Raw genomic sequence first — 26,503 nt, forward strand, 5'->3', positions numbered from 1 at the left:
CAGTGGTGAGACTTGGTATTGCAGGCCAAAGTCCCATTGCAATGGATGGGATCTTTGCATGTAATAACAAGCCTGGCTACTGCAATAATAGACATGCAGGAATCAGCTAGGTACACAAGTATATCGACTCAGAGAACAGCTGATCATGGGGGTCCTGGGCGACAGACTCCTGCTGATCTACTATTGATGACTTATCCTGAGGATAGGCAATCAATAGTTTACAACAGAACACCCCTGTGTAGTCCCTCTCATGAACCAAAAGGAAGCTAAGCCTCTCCCATTTATACTCAAACTCTGGGAGTTCACCTACAGCATTTCTAGTCAAGTAACATATTTCTCCCCAAAGCCCATTTCCCACAGCAAAACCCAAATAAACACTCATTCGGTGAGACTATCACTGCACCTTCCCTTTGCTCTGGGGATACTGAAAACAACAAAATGATCTGCTGATATTAAGTGAGCTTTATCTACAGCTTCTATTCAGTCCTGGGTGTGTCTATTGCAGACCCTGATGCTGCGGTCATATTACTTTCCATCTATCTTCTACCCGTCGGTTGGTATGTTATAAAGAACTATGGCGCAGATGAAGGGGATTATGACTGCAGCATCAGACTGCACAGGGTTCGTTTCATTATCCGGGCCTACATCTGGATGCACATGTATGTGATAGTGATCCAGCAGGCACAGGAGATGTGTCCACGTGATCTTCTGCGGGCTGTAATTGATCACCGCCCTCCGGTACAAATAGCTGGAATCAGAGAAAACTCCAATCCCAGTAATTTAACCCTTTCTGCACTATCATTAATGCTGGCTGCAGTGCTGACAGAGGAAGGGGGCTTAATTTATCACTATCCCATCCACCCCAGTGTCTTCATCACTGGGGCTGGCTGATTTCTCTTTTCATTTTGAGACTTCATAAGAGTCCTAAGTTCCGTCCTGTATTAGTGCCTGTGTGGACATACCTTAGGTTAGAGATATGACATTACATGAATAGTTAACAAGAATGGTTAAAAGGCTTCCATAACTCCCCTTTTCTCCCCCCTGTTTTCTCTAACTTGTAAGTCTTTGTTTGAGAAGTTTATATTGAAGTGGAGAATAATTTATATTATCAGGTCAATGCGAATGCCAACTCAGAATGCTTATAGTATTAGAAATGTATTCTGCTGATGTGATATGAGAAGGTTTATTCTTTTGCTTCGTAACAAGCTTGCAAATTTTTAATAAAAATCTTGAACACTAAAAGGCTTCCATAAGACAAAAAAAATGTTAAAATCAAGTTTACAATTATATAGGAATGCAAAAAAAAAATAGAATGTGTAAAAAGGTTCACAGAGGGAGGGTGTTCCCTCTGTGACATCATCGGACCCTCGTGATGTAATTGCAGAGGGCCAACGGGTTGTCCTGGCAACAGGACACCAGATACAGGCGTCCTGCTTTGCCAGTGCCTATGATCATTATAACCTGCGATAAGGCATTGCAGGACAATGCCTTACCATAGTGATCATAGGTATTATGGTACAAATTCCCTACAGGAACATAAATTGTGTAAAAAAGAACCTAAAGAAGTAGTGTAAAAAAAAAATGTAAAAAAATTATTAAAAAAACCCTTTTTGCTTACTTTCCCCTATTTGTATGTAAAATATAAAAATTGTAAGACAAAAACCACATATGTGGTACCAATACATCGGGCCGCAAAAAACAAGCCCTTATATGGTCATGGAAATGAAAATCCGCCAAAAAAAAGGTGTGTCCTTAAGCCCAAAATAGGCCATGTCCTTAAGGGGGTTTCTGGGCAAAAACTATTGATGACCTTTCCTCAGGATAGGTCATCAACAGTTAAATCACCGAAGACCAGTCACTTGGGACCCCCGACCATCAGCTGATCACCCATCCAGCTGTCAGTGCAGTGGGCCGAACGCCGTCATTGGGGTTAGGATGTGAAGTGCCATAGCTGGGCTTTACTCTCTTTGAAATCAATAGGAGCTGAAACAGCTGGTACACTTCCACATCTGACCCCGATGTCAGAGGCGGAAGTGTCAAAAGTGTAATAGCGGACTTCAGATCCCACTGATTTCAATGGGAGTGAAGCCCAGCTATGGCACTTCTCATCCCGACCCCAGTGACAACGCACAGCTCGCTGCACTGACAAAAGGCTGGGCGATCAGCTGATCATTGGGAATCAAGAGCGGTGGGTTCTCGGTAGTTAAATACTGATGACCTATCTTGAGGGTAGGTCATCAGCAGTCTTTGTCAGGAAAACCCCTTTAAAACCTATACAGCCTGAAGCGGTCAATAATCTTACATAGTAAACTGTGTGATTGCATATAAAAGAATTCTACTCCGCACTAGTCAGTCTAGAGAGCAGCAGAATACGACCAGCCTCCTGCTTGGATATACTTCCTGACTGACACAGTTATCTTTCTTGCCAGATGAGGGAGGGGTATTGGCTGGATGAGAAATAAAAGCTCATAATCTTCTGTGCCATGGCAGACATTCTTACACTGCACAACAGAAAGCAAAGGCTTTTTGGAATAGAGGTGAGTGCATGTGATACTTCAGAGATCTTCAGGCTGAAAACACCATAGAAAATGTAAAAAGGGACTAAAACTAACTAATGGATAACTGCATCGCTCTTACTTCCTTAAAGTTTACTTTTATCCTGTTTTTAGATGTAAAACGTAAATATTGTATGTCTAGTTTTATGGTGGGGAAGACTTTTGCTTGTCTACTTTGTATTTCACAGATCAATATAAGGTAAATCTATGGCAATTAGACAAGTTATCATAAACGTTAGAGAAGGGAGCAGAGCGAAGAATCCGGTTGTAGACTTTTCCCTGGCCACAGCACAAACTGTTTCCAGCCCGATCTTCCGTATGTCGCACATTGCCGTCTGTTGGATTAATGTAATTCTTAGGAAACTTTCCTGCATGTGGTTTGTTGATGGGATCCCATCTAGGCTGACGAGTGGGGATTGTCGATTGTACTGGTAACCAAATATACAGAGTCAAAAACAGAAGGAGCTTCCAGGGGATTTGTGGGATCCGTGATCCAAGACTTCCCAAAAGCAAAATAGGTTTTTAAAATCCAGAGTGCATTTGTGAGTTGAAGCTAAAGCAGGTTCAATATGAGACACGCATTCTGAAATTCCTGAATATTAACGAAACAAGTTCTATTTTATTTGCTGTTTTAATTCTTGATGATGAAAAATAGTAAAATTATCATTTTGAAAAAATTATCTGAAGTTAATAGGACAGCCCCATGTAAATGATAGCACCTATACGTTACACTGATGACGCCCAGCTATTGGGGCAAATACACCTGAGTAAGGTGCCCCTAAAGGACAAATGTTGGCCATGGTATAGATGAATGTATACTTCATAATGGGTGGTAAAAAGCTTATCGATGGGGTTTATGTGTACAGAAGCATGAAGAGAATCTAAAAAACATGGATTCTAGAGGAACGCCTTATGACCGGAAAGGTCATTAAGGCAAGGGAATTAAACCAATTCTTCATTAGTTAATAAAATAGTCAGTATTAGGGCTCAGTCACACGGGCGCATCAGCACCCGTACACCCGCGCCGATGCGCCCGTGTGACTCAGTTAGAAGCCGGCCGTACCTGAAGACGGCCGTCTCTCTCCAGCGCTGATGAAAGAACACATGACCGGCAATGAAGCCGGTCACATGTTCTTCCTCCCAGCGCTGCAGAGAGACGTCTTCAGGTACGGCCGTCTGCTGGCTGCAGTAACACGGGCGCCGATGCGCCTGTGTGACTGAGCCCTTAACGTGTTTCGGGGATAGAGCCCCTTCCTCAGAAATGGGCTGCATAAAGTGCTGTTTTTGCCTTGCATGCATTCATTTAAAGGGGTTGTCCCGCGCCGAAACGGGTTTTTTTTTTGTCTCCCCCCCCCCCCCCCCCGTTCAGCGCGAGACAACCCCGATGCAGGGGTTAAAAAAGAACACCGCACAGCGCTTACCTGAATCCCCGCGCTCCGGTGACTTCTTACTTACCTGCTGAAGATGGCCGCCAGGATCTTCTCCCTCGGTGGACCGCAGGGCTTCTGTGCGGTCCATTGCCGATTCCAGCCTCCTGATTGGCTGGAATCGGCACGTGACGGGGCGGAGCTACACGGAGCCGGCATCCTGCACGAGCGGCCCCATTGAGAAAAGAAGAAGACCCAGACTGCGCAAGCGCGTCTAATTTGGCCATTAGACGCCGAAAATTAGGCGGGCTCCATGAAAACGAGGACGCTAGCAACGGAGCAGGTAAGTGAAAAACGTCTTATAACTTCTGTATGGCTCATAATTAATGCACAATGTACATTACAAAGTGCATTAATATGGCCATACAGAAGTGTATACCCCCACTTGCTGCCGCGGGACAACCCCTTTAACTCCTCCTATATGACCGCTGCTCTGCAGGATTGTCTTATGGTATAAGGTATGTAACCATTTAAAGATACAGTACTTCTCCACCAGTGGATTAGATATTCTAAGCACTACAAGGGCTGAACTTGTTTCCCTTTATTCACCTAGTATGCCAGTTTACTCCCCGCACATAATAGTCACCATTTACTGATATGTTGTCAAATTTTAACTTTCTGAAAGCTCTACATTTGACTGTTTTCAATCATTCATTTTAATTCTACGGTAATGATACTAGATTCACTTAAGGCTGGGTTCAAACAGGGCGGATGTGCCGCGGAAATTCCGTTCAGAATTTCGCCATGGCAAATTCACCTGCGGCCGCTAATCCTGGGGTTTAGCTAGCCACGTGGACGAGATTTCTCAGAAATCTCATCCACACGGGACCGCGAATCCGTCGCGGCAAAGATGGCGCTGCGGCGCGGATTCGCCGACCGTAGTAAGGCCTTTTTTTTTTTTTTTAATTCCACTGTGGCCGCGCTCTCCTCTATGGGAGTACCGGCCGCAGCGGAAAAGCGAACGGCCAGTCCATTTTAAAACCCGCGGCTAAGTGCCGCGGGTTTTGAACCTGCGCTTTACTGGCGGAAATCTTGCGGTTTTTCGCTGTGGCCAAACTGCGAGATTTACGGCAGGATTCCGGCATGTGAGAACCCAGCCTTATAGTGTGTAATTTGTTTTACATTTCCCCCCCCCCCCCCTTCTTTAGTTTTCCATCATTCTTTACTTTTACTTATGTGCACAGCACTTTATTCAGTCTTCTGAGGAAGAGCTGCATCCCCAAAACACATTAATACTGAACAATAAAGAAGAACTGGCTTAATTCCCTTGCCTTAATGATCCTTCTGGTCAAAAGGGTTGCACCTAGGGCCCATGGATTTTTAACTCTCTGCAAATCGCATTACTGCACCCCATCATATAAGGTGGTAAATGCTGGATTGGCAGCAACTTACTGTTTTTTTATTTCTGTTTGCTTCACGATATAAATCACATTCTTAGCAGAAATCGCTCCCCCCTCCTCTTCTCTTCTTTGGACATATGTGTAGAGGGCTTGATTTATTAGCCTTCTTCTCTAATATGATTTCTTCAAAGTATGAAGCTTTTTCTAAAAAAATTGAATCTCACAAAAGAGCCCTTGCCAGATCTGATTTGGCAAAATGCTTCAGTAAGAAGAACATGCAAATTATTCTAAAGGCTAGAAAACATTGACAAGTGGACCCTCTTGGGACTGCTGACTAGTCAAGAAGGTTCACTGAGAGGTGAAGTACCAACCTCGCATATAACTCACTTCATTTGTGTCAGGAGGGGTGTTGTGTCTCCTTAAGTAGAGCATCCAAAGAGTGTGTGGAGACACCTAGGGTGTGAGTGGGTCGGGAGATGGTACATTCTCTCCCCACGGAGAGCACCCAAAAGGTGTGGGGACACCTAGAAGATGAGTGAGGAGACGCATAAGGCCATGCAAGCTCCTCTGGGTAATTTATGCAAATAAGGAAGATGGAAACATTTGCATAACTCACTTCATTAGCGCAATTGTAATGGCCAACACAGTTTTATTAGGAAATAAATCAGATGCTATAGCTTAAACTGACTGTATTCCAAGGTTGAAGACAAGTTAATGTGTTGAGGGAATATATTATAGTGGGGCACAAGCAATTACATTTCTCCTTTTAATGATAACAGCCCAGAATACGTAGACGAGTGTTTCACTATCAGGATTTCCCTAACTTCTTTTTCAGTGCAGAGGAACTTCAGCTTACACAAACATCCTTGACATTGATTGGGTGGACAAAGCATGGAAGTCTGAGCTATTGATACATTCTCTGCCCTCACACTGACTGTCTCAATTACTGCTGAAATAAGTACCATGCACAATAATAGACAAATGCAAGCTCACTGAACCACTAACACAATTGTACCATCCATTACTTTTATTGAGCACACTGAATATCATACATAGTGCAAAAAGAAAAAAAAAGTAAGTCAACCTTTGAATTAAATAAACTATAAATCCTTATTTAGAAGCAAGTATCTTCTCCAAACTTTTCCTGTAGCTGCAAATAAGGTTAGAACAATTCTGGAGGAGGATTTTTAGACCATTTCTCCCTGCAAATGTGTTTCAGTTCATCAGTATTTCTAGGATGTCTTGGATGCAGAACCTCCCTCAGGTCATGCTGCAGCATACTCATTAGGTGTTACATGTGCTGCTGGGATCTGTAGTTCTAAGCTTCCTAGCAGCACAGCTACAGCTGGTGGAGGGTTAATTGATTGAGCTGGCTGGGTGTGGTACTTCCTGCTAGCCAATCTCCTGGCTCTGTGCTCACATACAAACCCAGCTCCTGGTCAGTGTCTGGCTGGGTCCCAGGGTGAGCAGTCATGTTACTTCTGTAACTTATCAGGTATGCGTAATTTGTTCCCACTCTGAACTGTGTTTGCAAGTAGGTCTGGTTGTGTCTCTCTGCTTCCCATAGATGGTTTGGACACCTGTAGTCCTAGTCAGCAGCTCATGCAGCACTCCCTTATTTTCCCCTTTACAGGTGCGGCCTCCAAACATCTTATGTCTTGCTCTGTGTGTCAGTTGGTGGAACTTGACACAGTTCCCTATGTCAGCTTGTGTGGCTAACTGTCTATCTCCCCTGTATGAGGACACATGGACTTGCTGTGAGTTTCATCTGTGTGCATGTGAGTTCTGGGTGGAGACCGTGTGGTTTCAACTATATGTTGTAGTCTGCTGTTCACCTGTGCCTGTAAGCAGGTATCCTGTGCTCTGTCCTGTTCCTGTTGCAGCGTTCTGTGTGAACTCTGTCCGGTTCTGCTGGACTCTTGGTTAGTGTAGGGACTAGTGGTATAACCAGGAGCCATGAAGTTGGCCCACTAGCTTACACGTTTTGTACAAAATGTCAACTAATACCTGGTATTTATATTCAGCTTACCATCTGCTACTAGTAGTTGCATTGTGGCTGCTGTATGCTGTGTTTTCTGGCTCTGTGTATCCTGTTGTTCTGTTTCTGTCATGTGGCATGTGTATGTCTCCTGTTCTGTGGCGTGGCTCCTAGGATCAGCTAGGGCCCAGTTCCGAAGACAACTGGGCCGCCCTCTTATTGGGGCGATGTCCCCGCTTAGGTAGGGCCACTGTCATCCCCCTTGTAGCACAGGGTCAGTTGACTGAAGTCCATGTTATTCTCTCTGTGCTCCCGTGTGGATCCTTTCCCATTTGGGTAAAATCGTGTGGGCCCCATGCTTAGTTTGCCCACACGATCGTAACATTAGGGGGTTAACGTTTGGACTCTGAATGAATTTGCCATTCTAATACACAACTCCTCTTGTTTTTTAATCATTTAGTTAAGGGGCATCAAACTCATTTTCACCAAGGGCTACATAGTTAAAATTAAGCAATCTTGCTTGAAAACAGATTTGTCAGTCACTAGGCTCTGTGTATCTTTTTTTAATGGGCAAAGCACCTGTGAAACCCACACTTCTAATCTCATCTGCTTCACTGAAAGAACTTTTGCTAATTGGCTCTTGGAGAAGTCATTAATACAGAGGTTCACTTACTTTTTCTATCTACACTGTAGATGCTTATTCATCGTGTACAATTACAACATGCATGGTACAACTCTGTGTGGTGTTAGTTTACAAAAATAAAATAGAGGAGCTCACCTTTCCAGAGATCTTGCACTGAACCGTTCCCGCAGATACACTTCCTAGATCAAACTTCACCCGCCCACTCCTGGCGATTCCAGCAAATACAAATAACAGTGTAGAAAAATTGTTTGATTTAAAAGGAAAAGTGTCCTGCTTTATTAAAAAAGTGCCGTAACGTCAGGATCAGAGAACGCGTTACAAACTCTTATCGAGTTCTTGATCACCATTGTTGGCTACACCATAAAACATGAAAATGCAAGGGAAGAGTATGAATAACGCAATTTCATAAGATACGTTTCATGGCTTCACAATGGAGCATAGTTTTTCCTGCTTTCTACAGACTAAGGGCTCATTCACACGAGCGTCGTATTAAGGCTCAGATAGCCAGGCTAAAACAGAGCGGCTATCTAAGTGTTAAATCAGGTGAATGAATAGCAGCCGCAAGCGTCACGGCTGCTATTAGCGAGTATGCCACTCCCCCTAATTTAGCTGTGATTAAAAAAATCGCGACCATCTGAAGCATTGGATTCCAATACATTCATTCAGATGACCGATTATTAGCCACATAAACACACTGCACTGGGAATTATAGGACATCAGCGACCAAATACGGCGGCTGAAAAAGATAGGTCGTACCCTGTCTTTCGGCTGAGATATGCTGGCGGCTCCCATAGGCTCCTATGGGAGCTGAACAAATAAGTAGGGGGAGGGAGTTTATTAGTGTCCAGTGCTGCAAAAAGATCAGTTGGTCTTCTAGATCGCTCCTTATTGCAATCATTGTAAGATATTCTGATACCAGAAGTAGTACTTTAGCAATCTGTGAGGTCACTATAGATTAAAAGAAGTTTTCTGGGACTGAACTACTGAAGACCTATCCTCAGCATAGGTCATCAATAGTTGATCAGTAGGGTTCTGCTGCTCGACAACCCTGCCAGCCAGTTGAATGAAGCAACAGCAGCACTTGGGTGAGCACCGTGGCCTCTTCAGTCCATGCAAGGCACAGCACTGTACGTTGTATAGTGGCAGTGCCTGGCACTGAGCGGCTCTTAAGCCATGTGACTGATGAACGTGATCGATGGGGATCCTGAGTAGCGGACCTCAGCAGTCAGCTACTGATGACCTAGCCTGAGGGAGACTTCAGATGACCATACATGGAACTGCGCAATGTATTTGTATGGTGAACGAGGTTGATTAGGTAGTTTTGCGCACGCATCGGCACATAGTACTGCACTTTTTGTGCACGCAGGGCCTGTTCACATGTGCATGTGACATACCCATGGCCGTGATTTCAAAGGCCATTTAGCCTAATGAGGTCCAGATGTGTTTCTTCATGGAAATGTGCAGCATATTGTGCATTTGCACTCATAGCAAGTGCACATTTGCGCAGCTCCCATAGACGTCTATGGCGCCCCCGGTGCGCAAATACGCAGGGAAATAGCACAGGGTCTATTTTTATGTGCATGCAAAATGCGGAAATGACGATGAACCAAATGAAATGAATGGGTTCACTTCTCATGGTTATCTAAAGGAGCCCTGAGTTTAGCCCTGCAAATTCCCTTTAAGCAATACTGTATATAATATATTTGCTCTGGACTCTAAGAGTATGACACTTTACATATATTCCAAATTGACACAACTTTAACTTGGTTCAAAAGGATTACCAAATCATGAGTCACACGTGGAGTTTACAGAATGTATCATCTGCAGGCGAAGGTCATTGACATGGTATTACCAGGAAACAGTGATTTCCTATAACACGTCCTTAACAAAAGCTAAACTATACACAACTGAAGTGCTATTCCCAAGTCATTGATGGCCGAGATGAGACAGTCAGGGGTCCGAAACAATTAAGTTGAGCTCTGTTCTTTAACCTCTTGAAGACCAGACACTTTTTAGGAATTTTACCCATGTGGTGGTTTTACTGCCCTATTTTTCCCTCAACTACCAAAATTATTCTTGCTGTATTTTTTTCTGTGGCATATAGGACTATTTTATTTATATCTTTTTTTACTGACTTTTTTTTTCTCTTTTTTTCCCTTCATTGGGGGCAAAAAGCTAAAAGGTGTTTTTTTTAGTATGATTGCACTAAAATAAAAGTACAGGAATGGGTACCTCATTGTGTTTCGAACATTTTGACATATAGTTTGTATAGTCTTGGATTACAGGGCTCATGGCAACAGTTTTGCTTGGCGTCAGCAGTGGATCATTTTATTTTTTCTGTATATATTTTTATTTTATTCTGTAATTTTTTTTACCTATTGTAACTCTTCAACATCTATATCCCCCATGACATCATAAGACCTCTGGGGATCATTCACATCGTCTTTTTTTTTCTTTTTAAATCTCACACTTTTCTACTGTAGCTGGGGCATCCATAGGAGCCTTAGTTACAGGGAAAACTATCCCAATGTAGTCACAGTAGTCACTAACAGAGCTGAACAGGGTCTGCTAGGACCCTGCAGCTCTGCTATGACAGGGGACTCCCGGTGGTCACACGATCACACTTCTGCTTTCTCTCTTTAGCGCTTTGCAGCCTAGAAAGGAGAAGGCAGAGGTAGTTAAAAACCGCTTCCCCCTTCTCCTCCGGGTCCTCTGCGGTGTCTGACAGCTGAGGACCTGACCTGCTCCTGCTTGATTGCAGAAGAAGCTTTAATTCCACGCCGTACTTCTGCTACCAGGCCAGGATTAAAGCTCAGGACCAAGCACCATAAATTTACCATGCTTAGTTCTTAAAAGGTTAAGTAACGCCCAACGAAGTAAACATGAGTTACAGAAACTGTACAGCACAAGCGAGCCATTTTTGCGACTCCGAAGCTGTATAAACAGTTAAGTTTGCTGTGTTATGCTGTTTTCATAACTACCAATCCACTTCCACAGCAGTTATGGAAACCGTGTAGAACAGCCTGTTCCTTATATCCAGCTGAGTTGGGAAGTTTACTTCTGAAGAGAGGTGTGAGTCCCAGAGGAGCAGGACTCCCATATGTCACACTTTTTGGCATATCCTGTGGCTATGTCATAGGGAGAACCAGAGCAACAGATGCTTTACCTTCTACAGAAAGGGAATTTGTATCTTGAACACAATAGATGAGATGATTGTAAACAAGAAGAGAATGCAAAGTTCATTATTGGTTTTGCTTCAGCAGTAAACGGGCATCATTAAATAGGTTTTATACAAATATATTTAGGAGGACATTTAGATACTTAATCACATTCTGAAAACCCCACCTAAAGAAAAGTTCCTAAGCTATGATTCTATCCTACTGCTATGTTCCAAGTTTCCATTCTCCAAACATGATTTTACACAACCCTTCTGTATCTTTCTGTCCTAAATTACTATGCTGTCATATGGGCTCTTGTGTAGGAGTGCTGACCTACAGGATGAGTGGTTGACCTGTATGCAATACGTAGTACTTTTTTCCCCATTCGCTATTAAGTTGAGTAAATGACGGCTTTAGCAGTGGAGGTCTACACTTACAGTGGTTAAGTCAAATCAGACAAGCACTTTCAATATGCTATAGAAAAACACATGTAAGTAATAGACGGCGACGTCTTCACTTGGGAACCTCTATATTAGACAAAGCCTAGAGGCACTAACAAAAAGCACTTTTGCTCTGGCGGACCTAGACACATATAATACTAGCTGATATACCCGGCCTCGCCCGAGTTAATTTTATACAGGTGTTTACGTGTTGTTTGCACAGAAAATTTTATGAAGTGAAGGTTACTTTAGAGTAACCAAGGAATAAAATATGTATACACATAGAGGAGGGTTAGATTCTCCTCAGGCTGCATGTACTGATGTCCCTCTGCAGAATGTGCTACCCCAGCCACTCTCCTCATTTAGGACCTGAGGAATGCTTGCACCAAATTTCACAGTTGTACGACACCGAAAAGTTACATTACATAGGGGTGCACTTACTTTTGCAATTAGCTTTGAATAATCAAGTTGTGACCCCTTTGCTTTTCCTATGTAGGACCTCAAGAATGGTCGTGCCAAATTTCATTTTTGTACAACACCGGGAAGTTAGAGAATTAGATTTAGTACATTACACAGGGGCGACAACACTTTTGCACTTAGCATTGAATTTTCGAGTTGTGACCCCTTTACTATACCTATTTAGGACCTAAAGAATGCTCCTGCCGAATTTCATGTTTGTACGGCATCGGGAAGTTAGAGAATTAATGGTGAGTCAGTCAGTCAGTGAGGGCTTTCACATGTATATATAATTTAGATACTTTAGTTGCTTGCTCATTTTTTTGAGTAGCTGGCCTGTGATACTACATACACCTCATCTAAACATATTTTTAACCCATTACCATTAAGGGCACGGCCTATTTTGACCATAAGGACACAACTATTTTTTGGAATCTTCATCTCCACTTTTCAAAAGCCAAGATGATGATTTATCTGTTCATTTGTTGCCGACTTTCGGTCAGCTTGTGGATCAGCATACGCCATGCTTTTCTGTCTATGGCCGCTTCCTTCAGACTTTCCGCAGTCATGTTTGTGTCAACCCTGATTGTATCTAGCCAGCGTGTTCCTTGGTGTCCTCTTCTTCTGGACCCACCGACTGTGCTGAGCATCGCTGTTGTTTCAAAAGAATTGGCTCATATTACATGACCCAAGTATGAAAGCCGTTGTTTGGTGGTTTTGCTTTTTAGTGATACCTTTGGCCTGACCAATCACCCGTAATCACCCGCAGCATGTTCTATTTGCCGCGGGCGTACATGCGAACGGCTTCCATTGCAGTCAATGGAAGCCGTCCATCATGCTATCTTCCGCTGTAGCACAGCGGTAGATAGCGTGAAAACGCTCCCCCGCCCACCGACGCCTGCGTCATATGACGCGTTCGGCGCGTCATGTGCTGTACTGAGATGCGGCACATCGGGCAGCAGATCCGGAGGTGAGTATGGGGTCTCTAGGGGAGGGCCGTGATTGACTCCGGTGCGGAATTCCGCTTGCGGAGCCCATCATGGCCGTGGGCACTAGGCCTTATTTCAAGTTAGTCAGTGTTACCAAAGAGAGTCTTGACTGTGGCTTCTTGGTTCTCATAAAGTAAGTTTATCAATTCTTCTAGATGCCCCGCTATTCCCATTTGCTTTAGGAATTTCCACAGCTTGCCATATTCAACACACTCAAAAGCTTTTCTGTAGTCGATGAAGCACAGGTATGTGTCCTTTTGGTGTTCACACATCTTCGATATGACCCAGCGCAAGTTTGTGATTTGGTCTCTGGTTCCACACCCTCTGTGGAACCCAGCTTTAACATCAGGGAAATCCATTTCCATGAAGGAGGCCGTTTCTGAATGATCTTTAGCTGAATTTTGCTGGTATGTGTTATAAGAGCGATGGTCCAAAAATTGTCTTGTGCATCACCTATTTTGTGAATTGGGACAAAAACTGATTTTGTCCAGTCCTTTGGCCATTGTTTGGTCTTCCAGAACTGTCTACAAAGGGTTGTAAGCACTGGAGTCGGTATTGGTTTGAGTAATTCGGCTGGTATGCAGTCAATGACTTGGGCTTTCCTGTTTGGTAATTGTTTCAGTGCCCAGTCAACCTTCTCCTCAAGAATATCAGGTTCTTGTTTCGTTGAATATTCCTGGCTGGCTAATTGGTGTGGTTGATCATCTGCACGTAGTTCTGCTGTGTACTTTTGCCACCGCTGTTTTAACTTGGGAACCATCCAGTGGTGCTTTACCATTCTGATGTTTGATGGTTGTTGCTCTCCAAGGTGCAAAAGGTGCCCATGCCCACTTTACCTGGTCAAACAGCTCACAGGTGTGATCTTGCTTACTTGAGTCTTCCAATTTGTTGAAATGCTCATTCCAGTAAGCTTTCTTATTTCTCCTTGCTTTTCTCTGAAATTCTGCATTTAGTAATCTGAATTTGATGTTTTTGCCCGCAGCTTTGGCAGCTCGTATCTGTTTTGCAATTTCGATTGTTGCATCTGAGAGCCATTGTGGTCTTTTTGTTGTTTTTGTATGAGATGGATTGTTCTGCTGTTTCAATTATGATTGATTTCATTTGTGCCCATAATTCATTCGGATATTTGTCAGATGTGCTACGTGTCTGGAATGTTTTTAACCTTGACTGCATATTGGATTGGGATGTTACTGGTGTCCAAGCTTTTTGCTGTCGATGGTCTTTGAATCGTGTTGAAACATATTTTGACTTTTGCAATAAGTAGTTGATGGTCAGAGCTGCAGTCTACACCAGGGAGGGTTTCAACTGCTTGTACTGAGCTCTGCCAATGTTGCTAGCATAGGAAATAGTCAATCTGGTTGCGTGCTTTCAATTTGGGGCTGTCCATGTGTATAAATAGCACTTCGGTTGCTCACACCATGTGTTCATAATCACAAGTCGATTTTGTTGACAGCACTGAATCAGGCGGTCACCAGCCTCATTACGATTTCCTAGATCAGACTTGCCCACAGCTGGTAATTCTTCTCTGTCGCCTACTTTTGCATTGTCCCTAGCAATGAAGATGGTGTCTTTGGCTGTCTTTGTTTTTTCTTTTTTTGACACTTTTCCACTGTAGCTGGGACATCCATAGAGCCCCAGTTACAGGGGAAAACATGCCCCTGTAGAGACAATAGTCACTGACAGAGCTGATGAGGGTCTGCTAGGACCCTTTAGCTCTGCTGTGTCAGAGGATTCCGGCGGTCATATGACCGCCAGCTCGCGTAGAGAAGTTATACTTCCACTTTTAAAAACGTCTCCCTTCTCCTTTGGGTTCTCAGCTGTCACTAACAGCTGCCACCCCGTCCTGCTTCTGCTTGATTGCAGAAGCTTTAATCCCGCACTGTAGTTTTACTATCGGACAGTATTAAAGCCCAGCACCAAGGACCAAGTAAATTTACAGCGCTTGGTCCTTAATGGGTTAATGTGCAGTATCTAACAAACAAGTGCTTTGTTGTCCCACATAGGGTAATTCACAACTGCTACAACAGACCCAATTATAAAAAATATTACAATACAGATTCATCAGTTACTCAGTGTCAAATTTTTACACAATTTTTAACACGATCTCCAGGAAGACTGCATGAACAGCTGCGTAGATCCTTTGTTGCACTACATGGTTTCAAAGGCACACGAAAGATGTGAATTAAATATCTCCAGGATAGTCTTTTCCGCAACGTGCACCCTGCATAGTACTGTACTATGTTGTGGTCTTAATGAATTGGATTTTTCCATACCTGTATTAGTGTTAAAAGCTGTTTGACCGCCTTTTCACTTCAAAAACAGAAAGGCTAGTTTCAGTCCTGGCTATCAGGTTCCCTTTAAATGGCCACTAACTATTCAACAAACTTGTGCTTATTATGATAGCCAGGGTGATAACTGGAAAAAGGGCAAATTATTTTATATACCTAAAATGATGTTTTTGTTAAAAAAAAAACTCTCTAAAGTGTTGGTCATTAGAGGGTCTCACTTCTTTCTAACTTGCTGTCCACAGGTTGTTGTCATCCTTCTCTAGCAGTAAAGATAATGAGATGCGTTATAGGAAATGGAGAGGGAGTGGGATCTTTGCTTCCGTCACATGCTGCCCATAGATGTCTATGGAGAGATGAGGGGGAGGGAGCTGCTGGAGGAAGACTGATTGCTTAAATTAAGCGAGTCTCTAAATGCTTACAGGTATATGTTTCTCCCACTTGCTAATCTGTGTAACAATGGATTAGAAGGTAGTTAAATGGGTTTTCCAGGGAGTATGCTACTGATGACATAGGTCATCAATAGTTGGCCTGCTGGGGTCCGTCACTCGGGACCTCGACCGATCAGCTGAGTGGGTGCATGCTGTCAGCGCCGCAAATGCAGAGGTCAGAGCTGAAGCAGTGGAAGTCTCTGCGCCAATCAATGTGTAGTGGCCGGCGCTTGTAACTGCAGGAACGACTCTCATTGAAATCAGCACGCCTGCAGTTACAAGCGCCGACCCCTACAGTGGGGTTGGCATGGAGACGTCCGCTGCTCCCGCTCCGATCTCTGTGCATTTGCAGCGCTGACAGCATGCGCCTATTGAGCTGATCGGTCAAGGTCCCGAGCGACGAACCCCAGACGATCAACTATTGATGACCTATAGGATAGGTCATCAATAGTGTGTTCCCTGGAAATCCCCTTTAAACAGACATAACTGAAATGCTGGTCCACTGATAACTGTTCAGTGAAGAGTAGGAAACATCTTTTACAAGCTCAGTCCTCTGTTTACTTTATCTGCCAACCCTACAAAACTTTTTGTCTACTTTGGAATGGACTTGACTGCGTCATAAACTTTGTTGACTAACATGTAAGACTATTAGGTCTTCTGGCACTTAAAATTTAGAACAAACAAAAAAAATTGGCCTTGAAGTATAACAATATTCTCTGTTTTCCTCACCAGAAACCACAAAGTGAATGAAGATATAAACCCCGCGGCAATGACAACAGCCGAAAGCTATGAAGACTACAATCATACTGCTTTTGATTACGACAGTCATGAAGAAGTTTGTATGAAGCATGACATTCGGAGATTTGCTTCCGTTTTCCTCCCGGCGTTCTACTCGGTGGCGTTTGTGGTTGGCGTAGCTGGCAATTCCTTAGTAGTTGCCATTTATGCATATTATAAGAAAATAAAAACTAAAACGGATGTCTACCTGCTGAATCTCGCAGTGGCAGATCTACTGCTGCTCTTCACCCTTCCTTTTTGGGCCGTAGATGCTTCCATTGGTTGGCAGTTTGGGAAAGCAATGTGCAAGATGACCTCCGCTTTGTACACCGTAAACTTCAGCTCAGGCATGCAGTTCCTGGCTTGCATTAGCTTGGACAGATACTTCGCTGTACTCAGAGTATCAACCAATCAAAATTTCAGAAGAAGATGTTGGGCCATTTGTCTTTTTGTATGGATCACTTCAGTGTTGCTGAGCATCCCCGATTTACAATTTGGTGAAGTAAGGGAACACAATGGAAAGAATGCCTGCCTACCAACATACCCGAAAGATTCGGTAAAGGAGGTCACTGCCTTCATTCAGATTCTGGAAACTGTGTGCTGCTTTGCAATCCCTTTCGTTATCATGCTGTACTGCTATTCGGCCATAGCCAAAGTCCTGGTTAAAACACCGAACATCAAAAGATCTCGTCCACTGAAGGTCTTATTGGCAGTGGTGGGAATGTTTCTCATCACACAGCTGCCATATAATGCTATTAAATTCTGGAGGGCCATCGATATAGTATATATATTGATAACCAGTTGCCAGACCAGTAAAACCATAGACCTAATGATGCAGGTGACCAGTAGCATGGCCTTATTTCACTGTTGTCTCAATCCGCTACTCTATGCTTTCATGGGGACAACATTTAAGTCTTATGTTACTAAAACGGTGAAAAAGGTTGGCTCTTGGAGGAGAAGACAAGGAGCTCCGAGTGTTGAAGAGTATTCAATGTGTTCTGACAACCATGTAGAAGAAACAAACAGTTTTTCTATCTAAACCTCTTATCAAAGTTCGGCTAAATTCACACTGTGAGCGCGATATCAGGCCGAGAGACTTGGCCCGATATCGCCCTTGCCAACATGTGTTTTTCACTCCAATGGGATGTGTTGTTGATTCACAAACACTTTGCATCACTTCTTCGAAATTTTGATCCTCAGGTGTGTCCTTCACGGGCGTCAGAGGATCACAAGTGTTCCCCATTGATTACAATGGGAAACCTCACCGCATGTCATGTGAGTGCCATGCAATATCTTCTAAGGTCCCATTGAAAACATTGGGTGAGGTGCTCCGAGGGAAAGACAAAGAATAGAACATGTTACAATTTTTTTCACATCGCTCATGAATAAGTCTATTCAAAAAGAATGGAGTTCATATTCGTGGTAGTTTTGTATGTCTCACAACAAACAAAACGCACACAAGATTCACGCCCGTGTGAATAATTCCACTTAGGGCAGTTTCATATCTGCGCTGGGGGTTCTGCATTCCTGCTCTGTTCAGGGAATCCCCGTGGCCGAAATGGTTCTGTCTCTGGATGGAAGCAAAAGGCGCCAGGCAGACTCCATTGACTATAATGGGGTCCGCCTGCTTTCCGCCCAGCTGCCCAGTATTTTCAGCTACATCTGATATGGTACCTCCGGCCGGAGGTTTGGACACAGATATAAAATCTGCCTTATTACCAGTTTATATATACTTAGAGCATACAAAAGCTCTTTAGCAGTTATAAAAAAGAGATATATACATGTAATGCAAATATTTATCAGTAATGGACATTTATATACAGTAAAATGTGGACTTGAATGAAAAAATAAGCAGCTCTGCAATAGGTGTTAAATACAGGACTGTGCAAAAGCTTTGGGGCTTTAGGTGGGTGTGGAGAAACTGCTGCAATGAATGCTTTCAAAAAATACAGTAGAAGTGCTAAGAGTTTATCTTTGCCAATTAACAAACCGCAAAGTGAATAATTAAAAGAGAATAATTTGGTGTGGCCACTTTTTGCCTTCAAAACAGCATCATTTCTTCTAGGTATACTTGCACAAAGTCAGGGATTTTGTAGGATAAAAGTGAAGTGTAGGATTAACCAATTATATCAAACAAGTGATAATGATCATCATTTTCATAGGTAAGTTGAAAAACAGTCATTAACTGAAACAGAAACGCTGGGTGAGGAACAACTACAAAAGTAGTGAGGTTGTGGAAGACAGTTTCATGTCACATACACCATGGCAAGACTGAGCACAGCAACAAAACACAAGGTAGTTATGCTGCATCAACAAGGTCTCTACCAGGCAAAGATTACAAAGCAGACTGGGGTTTCAAGATGTGCTGTTCATACTCCTTTGCAGAAGTACAAAGAAACAAGCAACAGCTAGGGCTGTAGGCACAGTGGATGGCCAATAAAACGCAGTGCTGCAAATGAAAGACACATCATGCTTATTTCCCTTCAAAGTGCTCTGGACTGATGAGTCGAAATGTGAAATATCTGGCTGTAACAGAAGGCAATTTATTCACCAAAGGGTGGAGAGCGGTACGGTAATGAGTGTCTGCAGGCAGCAGTAAAGCATGGTGGAGAGTGGTACAATAATGAGTGTCTACAGGCAGCAGTGAAGCATGGTGGAGAGCGGTACAATAATGAGTGTCTGCAGGCAGCAGTGAAGCATGGTGGAGAGCGGTACAATAATGATTGTCTGCAGGCAGCAGTAAAGCATGGTGGAGAGCGGTACAATAATGATTGTCTGCAGGCAGCAGTAAAGCATAGCGGAGAGCGGCCCAATAATGAGTGTCTGCAGGCAGCAGTGAAGCATGGTGGAGAGTGGCACAATAATAAGTGTCTGCAGGCAGCAGTGAAGCATGGTGGAGAGCAGCCCAATAATGAGTGTCTGCAGGCAGCAGAGAAGCATGGTGGAGTGCGGCACAATAATGAGTGTCTGCAGGCAGCAGTAAAGCATAGCGGAGAGCGGCCCAATAATGAGTGTCTGCAGGCAGCAGTGAAGCATGGTGGGAGGTTCCTTGCAAGTTTGGGGCTGCATTTTAGCAAATGGAGTTGGGTATTTAGTCAGGATTGTGTTCTCAATGCTAAGAAATACAGATGTTTATCTATCATGCAATACATGATACAAGGGAGGCGTCTGATTGGCTCCAAATGTATTCTGCAGCAGGACAATGAACCCAAACATCCCGCCTATGTCATTAAGAACTATCTTCATTATAAAGAAGAACAAGGAGTCCTGGAAGTGATATTATGGCCCCCACAGAGACCTGATATCATCATTTAGTTTGTCTGGGATTTCAAGAAGAGACAGAAGGATTTGAGCAAGGCTAAGGACTGAAAGGTGTGAGTTAACAATGATCCAAAGACCAAGGGGCTAGTTGTTGGTTTCATGAATGAATAAGTGATGCTGACAGTCCCTCCCTCGGTTTCTGTCTAAAAGGCTATGTTCACACAGGACGGATAGGCTGCAGAGTGTCTGCTGGGGTATTTACGGCATACAGTACAATCTGAAGCCTTTTAAAATCCCAGCTAAATTAATGAGTTTTAGTGTTTTTTTTGTCTATACAGAGCAGAAAATATCCGCTATGTAATCGTGTCTGCAGAGCAGATGTTAATGTTCTGGAAAATCAGCGTATAAGCGGCTTCTTCTGCACATTTCCACAGCAGAATTTAACATAGAGGAAATATAAAAGTCAAATCCCCAAGTGTTTCCGCAAGGGTTGGTTGCACTGCGGGTTTTAGTGCGGATCTGCATACAAATTTGCAATGTTACTCCAACAATGAAGTAGAGTAAACAAACGGAAATCAAAATGTCACTAAAATCCATACTGAAAAAAATGCATCATTAGCAGAGAAAAAAAGGCCAAACAATCTACAACTAACACCTAAACGTCCAGATGGCCTATGCCTAAGGAAGTGGAAGGGGGTGGAGTGGCTAGGACTAGAGATGAGCGAGCACCCAAATGCTCAAGTCCGCGTTATTTGAGTGTCTCTCTCTTTCTCTCTCTCTGCCTGCCTGACAAATAATTTGCCAATGACACGAGCTGCGTCATGGCGGGGAGGAGCCGAAAACTGGGGCGGGGTGCAACACGGCTTGATGCTCTTTCGAGTAACGAGCACCATCGAGTACGCTAATACTCCAACGAGCATCAAGCTCACCAGAGTATGTTCGCTCAACTCTAGTTAGGACGTGTCTTGTGTGGAAGCGGTTAAACTAAGTAACCATTTTTAGCTTTGCAGCATTTTATCGTTATTTATAATAACATTTCTCTATCATCACTGATGGTCTCGGAGTTGTAACGTGATCCTCAGGCCGGTAACTTACATAGGCTTATTCCAGTTTGAAATTAGAGCATTGAAAATGGGCCTGACCAGTGATTTCACAAGAACCAGGATGTTGTGGTGTACGGACCAAGATAAATATAACAATATTATCATGGCCACTCAAGCTCTATGTAAACGGCTCCAAATATTCAGTGACGCACTCAGAAATGTCAACACAACGAAGACAAGTAGAACCAATCGTTAGATTCCATTCACTGCTGCTGCATCGATAAGGGATTCTTAATCCCTTAAGCACGCGGCCCTTTTTTTTATTTCTGTTTTTCCTCCCCACTTTCAAAAATCCATAACTCTTATTATTTATTCATCAACTTAGCAGTCTGAGGGCTTGCCTTTTGTGGGGCAAGTTGTGGTTTTTTTGCAATGGTACTACTAATGATACCATATCATATACTGAAAAAAACGTAAAAATTTCTAAATGGACTAAAATTGAAAAGAAAAAACGAAATTCCGCCATTTTTTTTTTTGCGGGTGCGGGTGGGGGGGAGGTAATGTTTTGATCTTGTTTTTACGGTGTACACACTGCAGCAAAAATAACTTCATTCTATGGGTCAGTACAATTACTACGATGCCAAAATTCATATAGTTGTCATGTTTTGCTGTATTACTTTTAAAAAGTTAAATCTCATTGGAAAAAACAATTATGTGCTGCCAAGCCACCCCGTGATGGCCAGTCAGACCACAACCACAAAGCGTACCCAAGATTTCAACACGTCTTCTAGAATACATGAGGCTCTCCTTGCTGCTGTTTGTACCCAGTTCTGATTTTCAGGTATCCTTCCCCATTTTTCTGTTGCCCTGTTGTTTGCAATCCACTTTCACCCAGGTGGCGTGTCACAAGCCTAGCATTCAGCCAGCAGTTTACTGTCTTGAAATTCCTTTCCCTCACTTCCCATGCACACATTGCACTGCCTCTGGTCCAATCAGCAGTGAGGCAGTATCTGAATACCCACTGTTTTGCCACAATGACTGCAGGAGCTGGGCTATTCAAAGACATTCTGACCAAATTGTTAGTAAACCCCAAGTAATGTGTGCACATGCTCATGCACACACATAGGTGCTATAACAGCAGGACAGGCAGAGTTTGTGGAGATTGCAGACACTGTCTCTACATATCTGTCAGTGTGTGAGTGCAGGGAGCAGTTTGTGAAGATAGTTGTGGGGGGAGGGAAGGCTAAGAAAACATCTCAGTATCACAAAATCGCAATACCTAACAACAGGTAGTGGATTTTAGAGGGCTGAAAGGAAGACCCCAAGTGCCAGCCACTTAAAACTTGATTTACAGTGGGAAAAGTTGCAAGATTGATGAGATACACATGAGCTATTATATGAGCATTAAGTTGTCTGAAAAATTAGTACCTACGATAGGCGTCATTATGTACAGTAAGTGCCCAGAAGCATGTGAGGTTTACAATGAGAAAGTCTCATAGTGGAAATAAGAGTCTAATCATTTATAACACAAATAAAAGGATCTCCTTATGGCTTCACCTAAGAAAGAGTTGCTAAAGGTACGGGGCAAGAACACTCGTATTGCCCCTAGCGAGCATGCCTGTAGCATGATATATTTAGTTTACTTTGGTTCCACCACATACATTGCTGGTACATGAATTAGATGGCCGCCATCCATATCTAAAATGAAGGGACAGGTTTTTTTACAGTATGCCACTTCTGAACCAGAACTACATTGAGAACTATCAGTGATGTAGACAGCAGCGGGTTGGAAAGATGTAGGAAAAGATCCGAAGAGGTCGCTGCTCCATACCCAGACCTCCTCATTCAAGCATTGGTGGGATCCGTAGAGCTGGTCCATACAATCCACTGTGTGAAAACCCCTTTAACAAATCCTACATTTTCTCTTCAGACATATATAGTGTAGGAGCACAAAGATGCTTGTAGTTCATACTGTATGTATCACGTACCAAGAGTCACTTGTTTCTGCTAATTGATTAGTGTACATGATGGGAATCCCCAACCAGTCGTCTTCCAGTGGTTGAATACTGCAACTCTCAGCATGTTTGGAGTTGGGAAACTACAACAAGTTTAGAAGAAGCTGCTCATATCTGAAGTGGATCTGAGGGTGTGATGACACCAGAGGCATTCGCACAAAGATTTCTTGGGAATGACAGGATGACTAATTCCAAACAAGTTACATCCGATCTTGAATTTAGGAGACAAATAACAGGGTGGAGACAGGATGGGAGTACTGAGGTTTATTCCCTGCCAGGAGGAGATACCAGGAACTGAGCGGGGTCATCATTACCGGCTATGGACTTTTCTCCAAGAAGATAATTAAATAAATGAATGGCAATCTTGAGATTTGGTAGAGAAAAGGGAAGTAAAACTGTTACTGTTTACCATGAGTATATAGGTGACCTGATACTATATGTATCGGGAGGGGTATCGTCTCTCCTTAAGGCCCCCTGCACACGGGCGGAAATTCTGCAGCGGGATTTCCTACAGAATTTCCGCCCGTGCCCGCATGGATAGTATTGCATTGCAAAACGCAATCCTATGCACACAGAAGCGATTTGTCAGCGTTAAAACACACACGGAAAACAAATCGCAGCATGTTCTATTCCTCCGCGAGACCCGCACAGAAACGTCACTAGTGACGGGCCGGCTCCGCTCTGCGCATGCGCTGGCTGGGTGACAGCCGGCACATCACAGAGCCGGAGAAGCAGGAGCAGGTGAGAGCCGCATTGGTCCCTGCAGGGGCACAAGTCGTATCTCGCTGCGAGAATTCTCGTAGCGGGATCCGACCCAGCCGTCTGCAGGTAGCCTAAGAAGAGCACCTAGAAGGTGAGAGACTTATAAGGCCATGCATGCTCCGCTGGGTAATATATATGCAAATAAGGAAGATGGAACAATACCTCTGCAGCGCCACCTATTGGAAACTAGCATTCCTTCAACTCAATGTCAGACTCTTTAAACAAGTCTTTAAAACAAAGATTGGGAATTGAAAACCAAGCCAGAAATCCATACACAGACAGCTGTTTCAGGGTTTTTGCGCCTTATCAGGGTGGAGTAGGATTCTGGCTTGGCTGGTGAGATCAGAACAGTCTTCAGAGCGGAAGCACATCCACCAATGACACTAAACAGATCCAGAAAAGTTCTGCAGATAAACAGTTTATTGCGGCAAGATCAGCCAAAAGTTAAAGACTTACCATTTTACCAAAGTCTCTTCTAAAGATCTGTTATATATAGTATCTGAGTGAAGTTGAGCATGACACCAGTTGATGCTATTCACACCTGACCCTACATGGCTTCACCCAGATTATTTGTGTGTTTCACTCACCACTGCTCCACCACTTCTTTCCATTGATGAGATAGCTATCTCCATCCCTTGTGATGCTGCACTCCATGTTGGTGGCGTCACTAGAGGCTACATCAGGCTCTGGAGAGGGAAAATAATGTAGGTTATTCATAGTGTGTAGAACACAGTTAAAGGGGTCGCCTAGCTACTAGACAACTTTCAGCAATAGCTCAAGGTGTCTTGACTAAAAAACAAAACAGGACTGTATTCCTCAGTCCTCAGCTGCAGGGATCCAACAATGTTGTCCTGCAGCCTACCTGGTGATTGTCATGGAAGAGAACGTTAGCGGAAGTCACCTGACTGCTGCAGCCTCTCAGTTGTGAACTCCTGGCATCATGGCGCCCAGGATATGAGCGCTGTTGCCAGTAGAACAAGTGGCGAGGTTGCAGCCACTGATTGGCAGCCACCTGATTTCCGCTGACGTCCTCTTTCACAACAATCACCAGGCAGATGGCAGGGCACCATCAGTGAATCCCTACAGCTGAGGATCAGCAAGTACAGCTCTGTCTGTTATTTTAAGCCAGTTTGAGCTATTGCAGAAATGAGCCACCCAGCATGAATGAAGCGGTGGTCAGGTATACACCACTCCATTAACTTCCATGGAACTGTCAGAGATAGGTGAGCGCTGTCCCAGAGAGATGAATGGAGCAGTAGAAAATGTGTGCAGCCCCAGCGATCACTTATTACCTATCTATGTATAGGTTTTCACAAAAGGATTTGAAAGACCATTTACATTCCATTAAGGACTCTTCTGATGATACAAAAATTACACATCCGCATGCCATTCAGTAGATAACTGGTCCCAGGACGGTGACTAATAGAAAATGCATGCACTTAAGTGCAGAGTTCTTATCAAAGGACAGCAAATGCAATATATATATATGATGTGGGTGCTGACTGCGAGTGTAGCAGGAGCTGCTCTCTGCTACACTGGTGAGTGGGTGGCATGGCATCGTTTACCCTCAAACACCCACCCACAGACTAGTGAGTGCGGGCCACAGCGTCATCTACAGTATAAACAGTTAGGTGTTAAATCCCTCTCTATTAGCCCATATATATAAATGCCTAGCATCCAACCACATGGTGGCAGTATTTCAGTTATAAGCAGACACAGAGCACGCTAAGACATATAAAATATTTTAGATAGTGTATGCATCATATACGCAAATGTGAAAGCCTTTGTTGAAAAAGTGACAGGTAGCACTTGTCCGATAAGATACTTTTCTCGTCCATATTATTGGCGGACACAACTGAAGACAGTGGGTATAGTTACTGCCACTAGGAGGCAGGCACTAAGCAGGAAATTGTTAGCTCCTCCTACTAGCTATACCCCTCCTGCAGACACCAAGCTAAGCAGTTTTAGCTTAGTGTCTGTAGGAGGCAGACCTGTTTGTAGCCGGTCTTCAAGAACCACTTGGGCTCAGGCAATACAGGGTTGGCAGGACTCTCCCTGTTAGCCCACTGAGGAGGGCAAACAGAACAGAGTTAACCATTCTGTTGTGTGTCTGGACCTCAGAAGAAAAGGAGAAACGTACATGCTGTAACTTGAATGTGACCCACCAGCAATAGGGTCCCCCTTTCATCAGAGCACTCCCTTTCTCCTTAAAGGCAGGTGGGCACAAGGGGGGGGGGGCACTGCTGGAACAGCCTAAGGGGGTGCATGTTCTGTTAATTCCTTGAAGGGTCAGGTATCCACACTATCCATACTTTTCCCTGAAGGATACCCTTCAGGTATCAGATCAGACCTACCTACTACATCAGTGGCAACCTTTTCCTTTAGAATCTCAAAGCGCTTTCCAAAGGCGCTCCCTCCTCATGCAGAATTCGACAATGTATTGACCATGTATTCTTTTCCAGAGGAGTTAGTGAAGAAATGGTCTTCACCAGCAGCAGATCCACCAGTGCCCGATTTGGCGAAGCACACCACCCTTCCTATGGCAGATGCTTCATCTTTTCAAGATGTGCAAGACATGAAAATGGAATCTCTAGCCAAAACATCCTTTGAGGCAGTGAGTTTGGCACTCAGGACGGTTTTCGCCTCTACCTGGGTCAGCAAGGATTACAAGGTCCCTTTCAAAGGCCAACATTTTAGCTCGGGCGATAGACAACTTATTCTCTCAAGGTGTCCATCATTTTGGTTCTGTCTTCTCAACCCTTTGCAGGTTTCTATTCCAATCTCTACATGGTACCTAAGAAGGATGGTTAGGCCTATTCTAGACCTAAAGAAGTTGAATCAGTATGTCAAAGTCCAACATTTCTGCATGGAGTCACTGAGATCTGTCATTGCATCCATGGAACCAGGGGGGTTCCTGTCATCCATCGACATCATGGATGCCTA

General features: G+C 43.7%; 2 protein-coding genes across 3 annotated transcripts in view; one reads left to right on the top strand and one right to left on the bottom strand.

Annotated features, from left to right (window-relative positions):
- Positions 1 to 26,503, bottom strand: part of LOC136586483 (acyl-CoA dehydrogenase family member 11-like) — a 90,156-nt gene that overhangs the window by 37,434 nt on the left and 26,219 nt on the right. The window contains exon 6 of the mRNA XM_066584594.1: positions 24,148 to 24,246. Within this exon, the coding sequence (XP_066440691.1) occupies positions 24,148 to 24,246 (99 nt within the window). The remainder of the gene's footprint in view (positions 1 to 24,147; positions 24,247 to 26,503) is intronic.
- LOC136586484 (atypical chemokine receptor 4-like) lies at positions 2,403 to 18,502 on the top strand. Of its 2 annotated transcripts, none has more exons than XM_066584595.1 (2): positions 2,403 to 2,537; positions 16,435 to 18,502. In XM_066584595.1, exon 2 carries the CDS (start codon positions 16,472 to 16,474, stop codon positions 17,516 to 17,518), a length of 1,047 nt encoding a protein of 348 aa, XP_066440692.1. In that variant the 5' UTR covers positions 2,403 to 2,537; positions 16,435 to 16,471; the 3' UTR covers positions 17,519 to 18,502. The 2 variants fall into 2 exon arrangements, with proteins under 2 accessions (XP_066440692.1, XP_066440693.1); XM_066584596.1 differs by lacking the exon at positions 2,403 to 2,537 and adding an exon at positions 15,564 to 15,695.

The sequence above is a fragment of the Eleutherodactylus coqui genome, chromosome 12 (genome assembly GCF_035609145.1).
Source record: "Eleutherodactylus coqui strain aEleCoq1 chromosome 12, aEleCoq1.hap1, whole genome shotgun sequence".
Classification (NCBI taxonomy): domain Eukaryota; kingdom Metazoa; phylum Chordata; class Amphibia; order Anura; family Eleutherodactylidae; genus Eleutherodactylus; species Eleutherodactylus coqui.

Coding starts and splice junctions, on each gene's coding strand:
- LOC136586484 (XM_066584595.1), top strand. CDS start 16,472: ATGACAACAGCCGAAAGCTATGAAGACTACAATCATACTGCTTTTGAT.